This window comes from Pseudonaja textilis, chromosome 13 (genome assembly GCF_049901715.1).
Source record: "Pseudonaja textilis isolate UNSWEBS1 chromosome 13, rPseTex1.2, whole genome shotgun sequence".
Taxonomy (NCBI): Eukaryota; Metazoa; Chordata; class Lepidosauria; order Squamata; family Elapidae; genus Pseudonaja; species Pseudonaja textilis.
The window spans coordinates 19461109-19478479 of record NC_142002.1 but is presented as its reverse complement, the minus strand read 5'-3'; the positions used below and the strand labels follow the sequence as shown (position 1 = coordinate 19478479).

At 44.9% G+C, this 17371-nt stretch overlaps 2 protein-coding genes across 2 annotated transcripts; one reads left to right on the top strand and one right to left on the bottom strand.

The window, feature by feature from the left end:
* Nucleotides 1-566: 566 nt before the first annotated feature.
* On the bottom strand, nt 567-6633 carry LOC113442390 (uncharacterized). Its single transcript, XM_026709947.2, has 7 exons — nt 6475-6633; nt 5242-5583; nt 3317-3718; nt 2287-2400; nt 2153-2177; nt 2036-2064; nt 567-1668 (listed from the first exon to the last, which is right to left on the bottom strand). Exons 1-7 carry the CDS (start codon nt 6539-6541, stop codon nt 1451-1453), a joined length of 1197 nt encoding a protein of 398 aa, XP_026565732.2. The 5' UTR covers nt 6542-6633; the 3' UTR covers nt 567-1450.
* Nucleotides 6634-10735: 4102 nt separating this feature from the next.
* On the top strand, nt 10736-17145 carry SH2D7 (SH2 domain containing 7). Its single transcript, XM_087941768.1, has 6 exons — nt 10736-10904; nt 11275-11364; nt 12813-12978; nt 14149-14340; nt 15422-16351; nt 17095-17145. Exons 1-6 carry the CDS (start codon nt 10744-10746, stop codon nt 17143-17145), a joined length of 1590 nt encoding a protein of 529 aa, XP_087797894.1. The 5' UTR covers nt 10736-10743.
* The last annotated feature ends 226 nt before the right edge of the window (nt 17146-17371 follow it).

Sequence of the window (17371 nt, the reverse complement as noted above, 5' to 3'; positions counted from 1 at the left end):
AACAGAAAAAGAGAGAAAAAGAAAGGAAAGAATAAAAGAAAAAGGCAAAAGAAAGATATCTAAAGAAGTGATTTTCAATCATTTTTTTGCAGCGGTTACCAACATCAGAATTACTATCTCCACCTTCCCAAATGATATATCCTGATTGCCTTCTTCCCCTAAATGACCTCTTTTGAAGCAATGACTCCTATTCGTTTTTATCCATTGGCAGCAAAAAGCCCATAAAAGGTTTCCAATCATTCAATTATGGTTAAGACAAAAAGTCCATAAACGGTTTTCAATCATGAGGCATGAAGACCACTGGCAGTTAATGCTCCAAGCAGCAGGTGTCCCAAAGATGCTTTTGACAAAAGGCAACTGGATTTTCTTCTTTTATTTTTTCCTTGAAAACATTTCGCTTCTCATCCAAGAAGCTTCTTCAGTTCACCACTTGGATGAGAAGGAAAATGTTTTCAAAGAAAGAAAAACCAGAAAGTGCCTTTTGGAAAAAGCACCTTTGGGTCAACCATGACCTGACTGATGGTGTGATGACCTGGAGTGTAACACAAACGTAACAAAATCCAAAATGTAAATAAACGCCCTTTAATGCCTCCAACTTGGCCCCACTGTTCAATAATGCTCAGTTTGAGATAAAACTTATTCAATAATAGTCTTCAAAAGAAAGCAATACAGTCTGAACTTAATGAGCAGATAGAGGTGAAATAAAAAACACAAAACAAACTACAATGAAGGAAATGCCACAACGGACCAGGATAAGTAATTACCAACTTCAAGGAGATAACAAGGCACAGTCTGTTGGAAGGACACCAACCAAGGTAACTTCAGCCCAAAATAACACACACTTTGCTTCTGGCAATGCTGTGTTGTAACCGTCTCTCTTATACAGTACTCTCCCCAGCTGCAACCAATGAAGGGGATCATGGCCGCTTCCTCTCTCATAAACCAAGTTGTTCCCTTCTCCATTCCTCCCTGCATGTCCTAGGATGCAGAGGGGATGGGCCTGGGTCCTCCTCTGACTGCCCAGCCAGCCTCAGCCCTTCCCCAGCCTCCTCCACAACCTCTGGAGCCACACCTCCATTCCCTGTCGGCTGTTCCTCCTCTCCCTCAGAGTCCGACTCTAACAAGGGTGTGACAGATGGAGAATCTCCATAGACAAGCAGCAGCTGGGATTTTTAGCAATGGCACTGGGTACAAAAATGAAAATTAAAACAAAACATGGCCGCTCACATGGAATTTGAAGGGAGGATAGAAGAGCTGGGCAGATGTTCTGGAACCAGCTAATTCAAATGTTTTTTGGCGAAAGTCCTCTGAAGAAAGTCCTCCACCCGCTCAACTCCAGAAAGTTGTCCTAAAATCTGCACTCCTCCAAACCACTTGACTTCACTTCCTGTTTTGGAGAATTGTCTATTTCCCCTGCTCAGTAATGCAAAGTTTTGGAAAATCAGGCACGTCATACGCTGGAATTGGAGACCAAGGAGGGATCATTTTTATCCTTCAAAACTTTAGAATAAAGAGCTTCCACGTTTTCTCCTAGTTGCATGCTAGCAGCTGGCTTGCTCTGCTGCGAGAAACACACTGCAGAGGGGCCTTCCCCAGGACCTGTGGCTAGAGAATAAACCAGGTCTTCTGCATTTAGGTCGTTGCGGCTGGAAACGGCATACGGGGAACCTGGAAGCCAGTGGGAGGGAAGGAAAAAAATATTTTTCGTTTTTTATTTTTAATGTAAATTTGAGGCTGCAACCTGACTAGGTGAATGGAAGAACGAGCTGGTAAACATGTATAAAACAGGTTAATGTATTTTCTGAGCATTTTAATAACAAATTTTCTGAATTTTGTATTAAAAGAAATCTTTTGCCTGTATGGTATTAGCCGATGCTTCAGGGAATTGTCAAGGCCTTGAATTCAGCGCTGATTATATCCATTAAGTGGGCCTGTGAAATATCTCAGTATTTACACCCCAAATATTGAGGATATGATGTTCGTTTCAAAAACCACCCTCTGAAATTAAATGTAATGGAAAGAAGAGTTGACTTACAATCTTCTGTTGCCACTGTAGTCTGGTCCCTAAATAAAACAGATTATTTTAAAATCATTTCAGGGTAAAGGGGGAAAAAAAATACAATTTCTATTCAACGGTGCGATAGGCAAATACCTTTGTTGATTTTCCAGCGGCTTTCCTGGAACAAAATATAATAAATATATATATAGTGAATTTTGTATATTTGAAAGGCTTCTTCCCCAAACTGCAAGGTTTGACACCACCCTGGTCAAATCCTTCTTGGTTACCTTTGGCTTTTTTCTTGCAACACAAGAACAAAATTATCCCACCCATCAGAAGCACGGCTGCTGTGATGGCTGCTAGGCTGATCTTGAAGCCAACGTTTGAGCTTTGTGGCGATGCTTAAAAAAAAGAGAAATGAAAAATTCATATGAGATTAGTCTGAAAGGGGAAATGGACACTTCAGGGCACGTTTTAGGAAGCATCGTTTCCAACTGCTGACATGGGAAAGGATCTGAAGCAGAACGCCATAGAAGAAAAACAGTTATAACTCGGGGTTGAACTGGCGGGGTCCTTTGGGCTCTCTGAGCTTGGCTGTTTTCTTCCAGACATTTCATGACCCAACTAGGTTACATGATCAGTGCCAGAAGACAGTGGAGCTGGTGAGGAGGAGGAGGAGGAGGAGGAGGAGGAGGAGGAGGAGGAGGAGGAGGAGGAGGAGGAGGAGAATGACTGTGGGGTTCTTGCTGTTCTCTGAGCTTGGTTGTTTTCTTGCAGACGTTTCATGACCCAACTAGGGAACACCATCATTGCTAGAAGGGAGTTGTAGGGGGAAGTGGAGGAGGAGGACTGTGGGGTCTTCAGTGCTCTCTGAGCTTGGTTTTGCTTGAGCTTGCAGATGTTTCATTACCCAACCAGGCAACATCACCAGTGTTAAAACAGAGTGCGATTTACTCTCACCAAAGCAAATGCAAAACATCTCCTTGCCCACAGTCAACACCCAGAGAAGCAGCGACCAACATCAAGGTTAAGAGTAGACCAAGAAGTCAACAACGCCCCAGTGAAAGAACTACCAACCCAGGACAACTAGCTAACAGTGAAGAAAAACATAAACAAGGAATCACCAAGAAAACTGATACTGACAGGACAAGCCACTGAATAAAATAGAGAGCAAACCTCACTCTTTTCTAGCACTGATGATGTTACCCAGTTGGGTCATGAAACGTCTGCAAGGAAACAGCCAAGCTCAACGGAGCACCAATCAGCCCTCATAGCCAGAATTGGTGGGATGCTCAGTTCTCACCCTTTGTAACTCACCTTTCCTCACGTTCACAGATATCCTGCGTTCTATTGTCCACGTGTATCCTCGATTATAAGCGGCCACTACACAAAGGTAGACTCCGTTGTCGGCCATGGTGCTATTGGTGATTATAACCGCGTAGGTCTGGTTTTGAGGTGAAATTGTTCCATTGATTCGTCGGCCTCGGAATGCATCATCAATACAGCAGTTGACATCGTAGAAGACGATTGAGGGGGCGTGGGTGTCTTCGTTTGAAGCCGAAAAGAGGCACTTGCTCGGTGTGGTTTCTTTAAACCAATACACAGCAAAAGTGGTTGTGTCCTTTCCCGGTTCAAACTCACAAGAGAGAGTAAAGTTTTGTTGTTCCTTAATGGAGATGTTTTCCTCTATTTTCCTATGAATGTTTTCAGAACGCTGCTCTGCAGTGCAATTGACAAAAAAAAGGTTGAGATGAGAGGCATATTTTTGTTAAGTTATGGACCCACAACATTTTTGTCTCATTTGCTGTGGCCAGAGGTGGTATTCAGCTGGTTCGGACCGGTTCTTGAGAACCGGTAGCAGAAATTTTGGGTAGTTTGGAGAACTGGCAAATACCACCTCTAACTGGCCCCGCCCCCATCTATTCTCTGCCTCCTGAATCTCAGCTGATTGGCTGGGTTTTCTTTGGTTGCCCTGCCCAGGAGAACGGAGCTGGAAAGCAGGTCAGTGGGGTGGGGAGCAGAGGTGGTATTCAGCAGGTTCTGACCAGTTCTGGAGAACCAGTAGTGGAAATTTTGAATAATTCGGAGAACCGGCCAATCCCGCCTCTGACTGGCCCCGCCAACCCCATCTCTTCTCCGCCTCCCATTGAGTCCCAGCTGATCGGCTGCGTCTCCTTTGGTTGCCCTGCAGAGGAGAACAGAGCTGGAAAGCAGGTTAGTGGGGTGGGCAGGGAAGGGGGATTTTGCAGTAACCTTCCCCTGCCACGCCCACCAAGCCATGCCCACCAAGCCACACCATGCCCACCAAGCCACACCCACAGAACCAGTAGTAAAAAAAAATTGAATCCCACCACTGGCTGTGGCACTTTGCATCTTACAGTTGGGGTGCATTTTCTTCGATCCCAGGGTCCAATTTTTTTTTCCATTGCTATTTTGCAGGTTGGTGTAGTGCCTCGTCTTATATCAGGGGTCCACAACCTTGGCACCTTTACGACGTGTGGACTTCAAGTCCCAGAATGCTGCTGAGGAATACTGGGAATTGAAGTCCCCATGTTGTGACCAAGGTTGGAGAACCTTGGTCTTATAGGATATCATTCTTCCTTTACGGTTGGCCTCTGTGTGCAAGTCTGATTTAACTTGTAAATTCTCTAGCTGTGGGGTCCTTCCTCCTCCTCCTCCTCCTCCTCCTCCTCCTCCTCCTCCTCCTCCTCCTCCTCCTCCTCCATGACTTTCCTGCAAACATTCCCTGCAAATATTTCATTACCCAACTAGGAAACATCATCAGTACTGATGATTACCATCAAGGCACCTGTATATAAATAGAGAGCAAACTACACTTCCTTCTGACGATGTTCCCTAGTTGGGTAATAAAACATCTGCCTGAAAACCACAACACCCAAAAAAGCACCAAAAACTCTGCAGCTCAACCTTGAGCTACAAATATTCTGTTAAAATTCTCTAGTTGGTTCCCAAAATGCACGCAACTAAATCTGGATCTCTAAACCAGACCTTTTCAGTGGGTCTGCAGAGTCAAATAAATCAATATTTTTTAAAAATTCTCAGGTTTAATTTCTATTACAGTGAAGATCAACACATATAGCTTGCCTCCACGGTAGCTCTTCAGTCATTTCTAATTGCAACGGAGCGGGGCGCTCAGACTGAAACCTTTGAGGATGGCTGATCTCAATCATCAAAATGACTTGGACTTCTTGCCAAAAAAAATTGCAAAAAAAACTTCTCACCTTTGGGGCTCTTTACGATTGCTACAACGAAGAAATTGAAATTCGTGCAGTTCTCTTTTGAAGTAAATACGGGGTTTGCATTTTGCAGGATCGGAGGGGTTATGCACGCAAAAATTCCGCCACGGTGGAAATGGCTCCAGGAAAAGTTGTTGGGGCAGTTTTCATGCTTATTTTTGGACGAGGAAGGACTGTGACTCTCATTTGGATAGCCGCACCACCTTTCGAATTTTTGCAGAGAGCTATTGTGCTGCCCGGCCCACCAAGCAGCATCGCCGTGCTCGAAGGATGCGTTGCAGTTTTGAGTCATGGGTACAGTTTCATACTGGAGAAAAAAAGTGGCACCTGAGGGAAGAAAAACAGAGGTGGACAGGTAGAGCAAGCCTGAACTCCTGCCAGTCTCCAGTATATTCCTCCTTTCCCCCCCGCCGGCCCTCCCTCCATGAATCAGTTCAATCACTCAGAATAGAGCTGCAAGGGACCTTAGAGGTCTTCTAGTCCAACCCCCTGCTCTAGGAGGAGACCCTATGCCATTTGAGACAGCTGACTGTCCAGTCTCTTCTTAAAAGCCTCCAGGGAGGGAGCATTTGCAACTCCTAGTTAATTGTCCTCACGGTTAGGAAGTTTCTCCTAAATTCCAGGTTGCTTCTCTCCTGGATGAGTTTCCATCCGTTGCTTCTTGTCTTACCCTCAGGTGCTTTGGAGAATAATTTGACCCCTTTCCTCTTTCTGGCAGCCCTTCAAATATTGGAAGACTGCTATCATGTCGTCCCTGGTCCTTCTTTTCCCTAGACTAGCCAGACCCGGTTCCTGCAACTGTTCTTCACACGTTTTAGTCTTTAATCATCCGAGTTGCTCTTCCCTGCACTTTTTCCAAAGTCTCAACATCGTTTTTGGGGGAGCGTGGTGACCAAAACTGGATGCAGCGCTCCAGGGGTGGCCTTACTAAGGCTTTGTAGAGTGGTATTAGGACCTCCCTTGATCTGGATTGTATCCCTCTGTTAATGCAGTTTAGGATTGCATTGGCTTTTTTGGAGGCCGCTGCACACGGCTGGCTCGTTCCAAATAAAAACACAGCAAGACCCCTTAAGGAGAGGCTGCGTCTTCCTCTTTGGCTCTAAGGCTTCTGTAGATCCCACATCCTGAATTCCACTCCGTGACAAATTCCCAGTAGGAAAAAAGAGACCCTCCCCCCCCACCAAGGAACCAAAGCAAGAGGTAGGATGAGAGCCTTACCTGCAGCTTCTCTGAGCAACAGGAGAGGCAGGAGGCAGTGCGAGATCTTGGCTGCTAAACCAAACATCTCTTCGCTTCTCGGTCTTCGTTCAGATCTCGAAAGCTGCTTGAGTAAAGCAACAAACGGGGAAGTTGTGCCTTCACTGAAGGCCAGGAGGCCAAAAATAGGAGAAAAAGGAAGTGCATGAAAGCTCAAGAAACTGAAATGTTTATTCCGCTTTGAAAAAACGCCGAGGGGCTGGCATCATCACCACGCCTATGTTCTTTAGAAGAATGGAAGTCAGAACCATTGTTTGCTATTAGGAGGAGGAGGAGGAGGAGGAGGAGGACTGTGGGGTCCTTGGTGCTCTCTGAGCTGGATTGTTTTCTTGCAGATGTTTCATTACCCATCTAGATAACATTATCAGTGCTAGAAGGGAGTGGAGATTGCAGAGAAGAGGAGGAGGAGGAGGAGGAAGAGGAAGAGGAGGAGGAGGAGGAGGAGGACTGTGGGGTCCTTAATGCTCTCTGAGCTGGATTGTTTTCTTGCAGATGTTTCATTACCCAACTAGATAACATTATCAGTGCTAGAAGGGAGTGGAGGTTGCAGAGAAGAGGAGGAGGAGGAGGAGGAGGAGGAGGAAGAGGAAGAGGAGGAGGAGGAGGAGGAGGAGGAGGAGGAGGAGGACTGTGGGGTCCTTAATGCTCTCTGAGCTGGATTGTTTTCTTGCAGATGTTTCATTACCCAACTAGATAACATTATCAGTGCTAGAAGGGAGTGGAGGTTGCAAAGAAGAGGAGGAGGAGGAGGAAGAGGGGAAGAGGAGGAGGAGGAGGAGTCCTTAATGATTCCCGAGCTCGTTTGTTTTCTTGCAGACATTTCATTACCCAACTAGGTAACATCATCAGTGCTAGAAAGGGGGGGGATTTACTTTCTGTAGTTGGAGGGACCTTCCTGCTGGGATATAAGTTTACTTTGCAGGGTTTAAAATCCGTACAGACCAAATGCAGCTTATGACCATTCAAACGCCAAAGAATGTTGCCTGGATCGGCCCCTAGAGGGCACAGCAATATTTCTGCCCTTAACCTTGTAAAAGAATTTTGAGAGTTGAAGTCAAGTCTTTCCATTAAAATTAAGGAAATAGCAAATATTGTGTGCAGAAAATCCAGCCTGCATGCAAACACCGGTTGGGAGGATTTTAAAGATTGATTTGACTGTTGAAACCAGAGGTTTTTCTTTTGGGGATTGAGTGACAAACTGTTGGGGAAAAATGTTACAGAATTGTCCTTTTGTACATAACTGTGGAATACATATATTGCACATTATTTTAATGTACCAAGATGGGAACCCTGAGGGAGGAATGGTTGGTGAAAAGGATGGATCTTGCTGGAAAGGCTACACTGACTTCCTTGATCAACAATAGGACAATATCTACTTTTTATTGGGACTAAGGGATTTTGGGGGGGGCAATATCTAATTTACGATTTATGGGTTTTTTTAATCAAAACTTTATTAAATTTCAAAAGAATATAAAATAGAAGACGCAAAGAAAAAGGATAACCGACAAATTAAGGAAGTGACAACAGCAACCCCAAAAGCTACCAAAAAAAGGGAACTTTTCTTTGATGATTTAAAAAAAAAAGGTTTTAAAAAGTGAGTTGTAATCATAGAGTAAGAAATAAATTTATGCTTCTGCTTATAACTGTGGTAAAGAAGACTGAAAGCCACTTCTTGGCGTGTGTCTGTTCTTATATTTCTTTTACTATTTTCCTCCTTTTGTTGCATTTTTAACTTTCTCTTTGATTGCTTTCTTTTCCTATATTTTCCAATAGCTTGTATCAGGTATCTTTCTTTATTTAAAAAAAAAAACCTATTTAATCAAAATGATATCCTGCCAGAGAGAAAGGCAGAAAAACCAACCTGCTCATTTCCTGTTGCTCAGGAAATTGGTTAGGTGTCAACTGTGATGGTTTATCAGCTCGTTGTGGCTGATTTAAAAAAAAAAAAGACATTAGGGCTTAGTGTGTTCTTGAATTTAACCCAGTATTTCTCAAGCTTGGCAACTTTAAGAGAAGAGAAAATAGAATAGAATAGAATAGAATAGAATAGAATAGAATAGAATAGAATAGAGACCTTGGAGGTCATCTTATCCAGCCTCCTGCTCAAGCAGGAGAACCTATACCATTTCAGATACATGGACTTCTTTTTTTTTTTTGAAAATATTTTTTATTTTATATTTTACAATAATTCCATATCATTTCAACCATGTGTCAACTGGATACCTATATCTTGTGCTTACAATTATATGAATACCTTTCTTATCCATGTAACAATAATCACATTTTCTTACAACTATTTTTAACAATCTTATCTTACTACTTTAGACATTTTAATTTGTTTTATTTTCCAACCATTCATTAAATAAATCCCACGCCGTATAATATTCCGTTTCTTCTTTTTCTTTGATTACCAATGTTAACCTATTCATTTCTGCACATTCACGTATTTTCTCAATTACTTTTCGCTCTATCGGTAACTTATTGCTTTTCCAATTCTGAGCAAATACAATTCTAGCTGCTGTTAATACATGTATGTTTAAATATGTTTTTTTTCCCCTTTACTGTAACCTTCAGGTACCGTTCCTAATAATAATGTTTCAGGTTTCAAATCTATGTGTTGTTTCATCGTTTTTTTTCCAACCATGTGTGTATTTTTATCCAGATAAGTGGACTTCAACTCCCAGAATTCCTCAACCCAGTCAAGGAGTTGAAGTTTACACCTCTTAAAGTTGCTAAGCTGAAGAAACGTTGCTCTAGATTGTCCTAGAATTAAAAACATATTCAGTTTGAAAGCGAGTTCACAGCTCATGCCATCTATAGGAACTGTGTGGAGTCTGCAGCATTTACATATTTTCCACTTCCTTTTGTTTGACGTTTGGGTGACTTTGAATGTAAAATGATGCTGTTCACCTAACAGGCGCACATTTGCATTTTCCCCTGGGACAATTCAGGCAGGAACAGGTGGGATTATTTGCATGGCTTTCCACTGCCCTGCCAGGTGAGGGAGGCGAGCTAGAGAGGGAACAAGACAGAGTGAATGAGGGGGTTGCAAACCCTTCAGGGTTTCCTTAATGAGAATTGGGATGGTTTTGATGGTAGGTGAGAATGACCTTGGAGACAGGAGGGAGAGCTGCAGGCTAGGGCATGGATAGAGAAGAGGCAGCGGAGCCCACCGGAGGAAAAGGGGTGTGGGAAGCATCTCAGAAGGGACCCTCCCTGGTTTCCCACAAAGGAAAAGGAAAAGAGAAGGAGAAATACTTGCAGAGTTGCAAGATTCGGTTAATGCAATCCTGCAATTAAGATCATTGGCCAGAAATTGTCAAGCATCTACTGTTGGTTCTCTTTAGCTTCCTGGTACAATGCGGAAGGGTCCAAGCCAAGCTCCAAGTGGCAATATGGTGTCCAGATGCTATACACACCTGGAGTTGACCAGGTACATCTAGAAAAAGGAAGATGATGACCATCAGGCTGAGGATGAAGGACAGCTTAGTGCAGGATTTATCGACATTGCCTACTTGAAGATGCATGGACTTCAACTCCCAGAATTCCCCACCTTCCTCCCTCCCTCCCTCCTTTCTTTCTTCCTCCCCTCCATCCTTCCTTTTCTTTTTTCTTTCTTTACTTATTTACTCCCTCCTTTCCTCCTTTCCTTCCTTCCACCCTCTCTTCCTCCCTCCCTCCCTCCCTCCCTTCCTTCATCCCTCTCTCCTTTCTTTTCCTTCCTTTTTTCCTCCCTCCCATCCTTCCTTCCACCTTTCCTCCCTCTCTCCCTCCCTCCCTTTTCTTCCTTCTCCTTTTCTTTTCTTTCCCTCTTCCCTTTCCTTCTTTCCCTCCTCCCTTCCTTCCCTCTCTTCCCTTTCCAATATATCTACCTGATACATAGAACAAACCCATCCTATGGCTACCAGCCCGGGTTCTAACCAGGTTAAACCCTGTTAATGGCCATATCCATACACCCAAAGTAGAACTAACATGGTGCACAGCCTCTGATGGTGGGGAGGGGGGAAGACACTTCCTTTTCTTGAGCTTCTCTCACCTGGTCCCAAGCCAAGTTGCCAACTCTGCAAATAAGGACATTTGAGATGATGAACGGCTTCAGCCATCCAGAAAGGCCGCCGAAGCACAGTAAGCAAATGAGTGTTTTGAGAAGCTGTAAAAAAAAAAAAAAAGAATACGCATATATATTTGTCTCCCTGGGTCATTCCGCATCTCTTTCGGGAAGGCAAGACGATGCAGAATGAGCCGGTGGGAGCCCCCTCCTCAGGAAGGGAAGGGCAGCCTTCGGGGATGCTTAAAGACCTGATCCTAAGATGGTTTCTGGAAACCCAGATCGTTCTCCTGTTGCAAGATGGCAGATTGCCAGACTGGTTTCATGGATTCCTGAGCAGGCAGTAAGCTAACAACCCTTTTCTGATCGTGAGAAAGCAGAATTTCAGTCCGTTGCATCTCTCGCTCCTAAAACAGGAGACATGGCTTGGAAGCCACATCTATTTTAAGATTATGAAAGATCTGCCCTTTGTAGAATTAGTATATCATTGCCTATCTATCTATCATCTATCTATCTACCTATTTATCTATCTATCTATCTATCTATCTATCTATCTATCTATCTATCTATCTATCTATCTATCATCTATCTATCTATCTACCTACCTACCTACCTACCTATCTATCTATCTATTTATGTTGATTTTTAGAACTTCTTCATCACAGCTAGATGTAAAAAGCAAATCTTTGTCAAAATTCCTCTTTTTGTATCAGGGAAGCTGAGACGCTGCTGGAAAACGAAGAGTTTGGCTGCTTCCTCATCAGGCTGAACGAAAAAGCTTTTGGCTACATCCTTTCCTACCGGTAAGTCCCGGCATTTTGGCTTCTCCCAGGGTGAGAAAAGCCAACATTCGTGGGTGCGAATCTCCCTGTTCCCGAATCCCTGTTGGGTCTGGTCTCTTTCTTCATGTCCCAGGGCTCCAGTGACTCTGAATTCAGTTCTTGAAAGGCTGTGGAGATGGATTGTTGGGCTTTCTCCGGGTCAGTCGTTCCGCCTTTGGCTCTTTGGCAAAGAATGCAAGCGGGGTCTCAGCCAGGTGGACCTGAGGTTAAATGTGTTGAAGAAAGTAACCTGGGCTAGGCAGATTCTAGGTGATCTTTTCTAGACTGGAAGCAATGAAATTGCATGGGAATGAGGGTTTGTCTAATGGGCTGCAGGCAGGAAAGGAAAGGAAAGGAGAGGAGAGGAGAGGAAAGGAGAGGAGAGGAAAGGAAAGGAAGGGAAGGAAGAAAAGGGAAGGGAAGGGAAGGGAAGGGAAGGAAAGGAAAGGAAAGGAAAGGAAAGGAAAGGAAAGGAAAGGAGAGGAGAGGAGAGGAGAGGAGAGGAGAGGAGAGAGGAGAGGAGAGGAGAGGAGAGGAAGGGAAGGGAAGGGAAGGAAGAAAAGGAAGGAAAGGAAAGGAAAGGAAAGGAAAGGAAAGGAAAGGAAAGGAAAGGAAAGGGGAAAAAGGAAAGGAAGGGGAGGGAAGGAAAGGGGAAAAAGGAAAGGAAAGGAAAGGAAAGGAAAGGGAAGGAAGGGAAGGGAAGGGAAGGGGGAAAAGGGAAAGGAAAGGAAAGGAAAGGAAAGGAAAGGAAAGGAAAGAGATTAGGGACTGATAGACAAATAAAATATTATGAGAGAGATCAAACTGCTAGTACAACTGAACAGAACCTATGATTCAAAGCAATATTTACAATAAAATACAGTATATTCCCAGTAGGAAACGTCTATTTCTGGCATCACTACATCACTATAAGCCACAGGTTAGTGCCAAATCTAGCCGAGCGTAGCGAAAGTCAGCTTGTTTGTGTCATACTTCAGGGCAAAACCATGCAATGGCACGAGGCTTTAAACTGTCCAGTTCAGGGGCTGAATTGGCAGGTGTGACTTCAGGATAGCTGGGAGGGAGAGGAGAGGCAGGAGGAAGAGCCACTGGGCTGTTCTCTCTCTCTCTCTGTCCCTCCCCAAATATCTCCTCCCTGAGACATCCATCCCATTCTCCTTCCTGGTTGGGCCAAATGGGGCTAGACTTGGCACCTGGGCAGGCAGGTGAGAGGCAAATGAAAGGCGGAACCTAGATAGCCCAGGTAGGGATGATAGCACCAACTGGGTGATTTGGAATTCGCTGGAAATTCAACTTGGCTTTCTTGGGAAGTCTACCTGACTTTGGTTTTTTCCCTTTGGGGGTTGCGGAGTCAAGAAGGGAACCAGGACAAGCTGCATGTTGCCCTCGGTGCCTGCTCAGGATCCGATGGCCTGCTTTTTGACTTGCAGAGGGAAAGATCGCTGCCGTCATTTTGTCATCAACTGCCACCGCAGCGGGCAGTACGTCGTATCCGGAGACTCTCGGACACATGGGCATTTGGCTGAACTCATCAGCTACTACCAGAGGTCTGAAATCCGGCCTTTTGGAGAAAACCTCACCTCGGCCTGTCCCAAGGTGGGTCGGGCTGCTGAACTGTAATGTAGCCTCTCCAACCCAATTAGGCGAACGTAAATGCTCATCCTGTGGTTTTGTTGCCTTGAAGAGCCTCGGTGGCACAGTGGTCAGAGTGCAGTGCTGCAGGCTATTTCTGCTGGCTGACGGCTGACGGCAATTTGGCAGTTCGATTCTCACCAGGCTCCAGGTGGACTCAGCCTTCCGGCCTTCCAAGGAGGGTAAAATGAGGACCCAGATTGTTGGGGGCAAGAGGCTGACTCTGGAAACCGCTAACAGAGAGCTGTAAAAGCACTATGGAGTGGTGTAGAAGTCTAAGTGCTATTGCTATCTTCCTTCCTTCCTTCCTTCCTTCCTTCCTTCCTTCCTTCCTTTCTTCCTTCCTTCCTTCCTTCCTTCCTTGTGGTTAGAATGCAGTATTGCAGGCTGACTCTGCTGACTGCCAGCAGCTCAATCATGATCGGTTCAAGGTGGACTCAGCCTTCTGTCCTTCCAAGGTTGGTAAAATGAGGACCCAGATTGTTGGGGGCAAGAGGCTGACTCTGCAAACCACTTACAGAGGGCTGGAAATCCCTATGAAATGTTATATAAGTCTAAGTGTCATTGCTAGTGCTATTTAGCTAAGGGTCTGTGTCTTACCACCCAGTTGCAATCAGTAGAAGACGCTCCTTTGAGGCTTCCTAAGACAGCCAGAGATATCCTTCTTCATCCAAGAATTTCATTTTAGCATCATGGGATACAGTGGTGCCTCAACACTTATTTTTAATTGGTTCTGGGAGACGTGATGAGCACCAAGCAATTTTTCCCATAAGGAGTAACATAGTGAGTCACAAGGCAGCCAACACAAATTCTGTCTTGTGTGTTGAGTACCATACAAACAATGAGTACCAGGACAAAACGTTCATGCCAAAAATGCATTGAATACCAAATTTGATGCGTTTCAGAGAAGTCGAGAACCAAAGTTCCATTTTAGTTTTCTCAGAGCTAAAATTCATACTTTTGAATTACTATTGATGTACTGTAGCTGTGGTTTTCAAGACCTTTCTTTTAAAAGTTTAGGAGGGTATTTTGGGTCCATGGTCTCTGGGCTGCCCAAAGAATTTTCTATCATTCTAAATTAACGGTAATGGTCTAACATGCTATATCTCCCTCCATGTTCTTCCATTTTCATAGCTGGAGGAGAAAAGCACATATGATGAAATATCTTCAGACAGAAGTCCCAGGGCAGATGCTTCAACGCTGAGCAGGAACCCATCAGCCGATTTGCTGGTTACCCGGAGTCATTTCACCGATCAGCCAGGACATCCAAGGATTCCACTTCAGGAAGAGCAGAAGTCTCTTTTCAAAGGACGTCAAAATTCAAAGGTAGGTTTTGGAGAGTGATCTAAACCAGCTTCCTTCAACCCCATGTCCTTCAAAGTGGTGAGATCCCCGCTTTGTATGCATGGAAACTGAAAGTTAGAAGGATCCAAGATCTGGATCCTAAATCATCTTGGGCAGCTCAGTTTTGTATCATAGTTATCCTCACTATGTAACTCCTGGTGAGATCTTCAGAAGAAGCAGAGTTCTGTGGTGGCATTGATGGTTCAATGGTGGCATTTACTGTTGCAAGATGCAACGTTTTGGGGCACTGATTTAAAATATCCTCAGCCTACTTACTCCCCAGGAGCAATAGCAATTCATGGGTTGGTCTCATCTCAACAATATGGCAGCGTTGAGGAGGCTGCCAAGGAGTGGAGGAAACCATCTTCCAAAGAGGGAGGAATTGGTAACAATTAATGTTGACATCTCAGATGTTCCTCCTTGTTTGAGGAGGTGCGGCTTTCAAGACTGGTTGCTGGAACTCAGCAACGGGGAAAGGTTATATTCTAAAATAGAATGACAGAGTTGGAAGGGTCCTTGGAGGTCTTCTAGTCCAACCCCCTGCCTAGGCAGGAAACCCTACATCGCTTCAGACAAATGTTATCCAATATCTTTTTAAAAAACTTCCAGTGTTGGAGCATTTATGACTTCTGGAGGCAAGTTGTTCCACTGGTTAATCGTTCTGTCAGGAAATTCCTCCTTAGTTCTAGGTTGCTTCTCTCCTTGATGAGTTTCCATCCATTGCTTCTTGTCCTGCCCTCTGTGGCTTTGGAGAATAGCTTGACTCCCTCTTCTCTGGGGCAGCCCCTGAGATATTGGAAGACTGCTATCATGTCTCCCCTACTCCTTCTTTTCATTAAACTAGACAAACCCAGTTCCTGCCACCGTTCTTCATATGTTCTAGCCTCTGGTCCCCTCATCATTGCTCTTCTCTGCCCTCTTTCTGTTTCTTATCTTCTTTGCTCGCCTATCATGGCAAGGAAGAGTCCACAGCCAGAAGGTACCTCTTGAGAAGTTCATCCAACAAGTAGACGTTCTCCTCCGCAAACTGTCTATTTCCTTCCTTGCCTTTAATCAAACACAGGAGGATCCAGACGAAGCGCCACCTATACCAGACAGGTCCCGCTTGCTGGAGTCACTGTCCTTGGAGGAAGAGATTGGAGATGAAGGAACCATTTATTCAGCCGTGAAGAAGCCTCCTTTAGATAAAAGGAGCTTGGAGAAGTCAAAAGAGAGGGACAGAAGTTTGGGGGACCCTCAAGCAAAGGAACCTGTAGGGCCAGGCCAAGGTCTTTCCTTTCCTTGCCAAAGGAAGACAGGGACCATGTTTGGATTGGCCAAGCGATCAGACACACCATTCACCATAAAAGTGAATCCTGCAGAGAGATCTCAAGCAATCACCATTTATCCCAGGACTGCCTTGGGCCAACCCCAAAACTTTTGGATACCTGCTGAGCCCCCCAGTTACTGGTCCACCTTTCCATCTTCCAATAAATCAACCATTCCTAATGACCCGCCTTCAAAATTATCTCCTACGTTGCCGAATAAATCCAAAGACTCAACGGCGTTCCACAACTCTCCTCTTGGGATCAACGCGAGGTCGGTGGGCAACAAGGAACACGGCCAACTAAACCAACTCAAATCCTGGTTTGAACATCCAAAGGAACGCGTGGATGAGGAGATCTTTCAGTTGAAAAACCAACCGTCTGCCTTACGGGTGGACAATACAACGAATACTCAGGAATCGTTCAGGTGGGCAAAAAGTATCTTCCTTGGCTCGGAAAAGCCGCCCAAGACTTCCTTGACCACGTCCAAAGGGACTTTCGATCAAATCTCCGCAAAGTTTGGTCATGTCTCCAAGATTCAGACCAAGCCTGAGAGCCCGTATGAAAAAATAAATGATCCTTACTCTCAACGTTCCTCGGTCACAAGTCAAGCTGCATCTCTGGAGAATCCCTATGAGCAAATCCCCTACCTGCCGGGGAAAAGAATAGAAGGAAAAGTCACCCAAAAGGTACTGTCACCTTTAGTATTCACCCCAGGTTAATCGGCAGGGTTTCAGGTGGTACGTAATAGAATAGAATAACAGAGTTGGAAGGGACCTTGGAGGTCTTCTAGTCCAACCCTCTGCCTAGCCAGGAAACCCCACACCACTTCAGACAAATGGTTGTACAATCTCTCCTTAAAAACCTCCAGTGTTGGAGCAATTTATAACTTCTGGTAGCAAACTGTTCCACGGATTAAATGTTCGAACAGTCGGGAAATGTCTCTCCTTAGTTCTAGGTTGCTTCTCTCCTTGGTTAGTTTTCATCTGTTGCTTCTTGTCCCGACGATGAGTCTTTAGTTTCAGAGGTGAGCAAAGCAGGGGATGGCAGGTCAATTAAAAAGAAAGGGTTATCTAGGTTTAACATCCAAAATCCAGGGAGGGGAGGATGTCGTGGAGGAAGGAAGAAAAGAAAGAAGGAAAGAAAGAGGAAAGAAGGAAGGAAGGAGAGGGAGAGAGAAGGGAAGAGAGATAGGTGAGTGGGTGGATGATAGATGGACGGACGGACCAATGGACAGAGAGATAGAATCTCCTGAATTTGAAAAAAAAAAGAAAAAAAACCACGCAGCATCCGAGCATATGGAGAGCCTTCCAGCCCCTAATGTTCCTGGTTTTCACCCTGCCAGGAATCTCCAGAACTGCATTTTCTGGGGAAGGGTCTTTCTAAAAAGACCCCTCGGATCAACCTCCCTCTGTTTTTTTTTCCCCGGCAGAGCGAGAAGCCCAGAAGGTTCCTCTTCACAGACAAGAAGGCTAAACCTTGAAGGAAACCGATTTGAAGGCGGCTCCCAACCCAAACTCTCTTCCCAGGGCCACCACTCAAGGACCCGAGGCAAAGTTGCGACGGAAAATAACCCGCCGGGATGTCTCAGACCCCCCCATTTTGGAACGAAAGCCATGCCTGGACTTTGGGTCACTTCTTCCTGCCTTCCAGGGGCTGCACACCTTGGGGGTCTCGTTGAGCATAGATTGGGCAGAGAGGCAAAGACT

Coding starts and splice junctions, on each gene's coding strand:
- LOC113442390 (XM_026709947.2), bottom strand. CDS start 6,541: ATGTTTGGTTTAGCAGCCAAGATCTCGCACTGCCTCCTGCCTCTCCTG. Junction 5,584..6,474: donor GTTGCTCAGAGAAGCTGCAG/GTAAGGCTCTCA, acceptor TTCTTCCCTCAG/GTGCCACTTTTTTTCTCCAG. Junction 3,719..5,241: donor AATCGTAAAGAGCCCCAAAG/GTGAGAAGTTTT, acceptor ATTGCACTGCAG/AGCAGCGTTCTGAAAACATT.
- SH2D7 (XM_087941768.1), top strand. CDS start 10,744: ATGCAGAATGAGCCGGTGGGAGCCCCCTCCTCAGGAAGGGAAGGGCAG. Junction 14,341..15,421: donor AAGGACGTCAAAATTCAAAG/GTAGGTTTTGGA, acceptor AATCAAACACAG/GAGGATCCAGACGAAGCGCC. Junction 16,352..17,094: donor AAGGAAAAGTCACCCAAAAG/GTACTGTCACCT, acceptor TTTCCCCGGCAG/AGCGAGAAGCCCAGAAGGTT.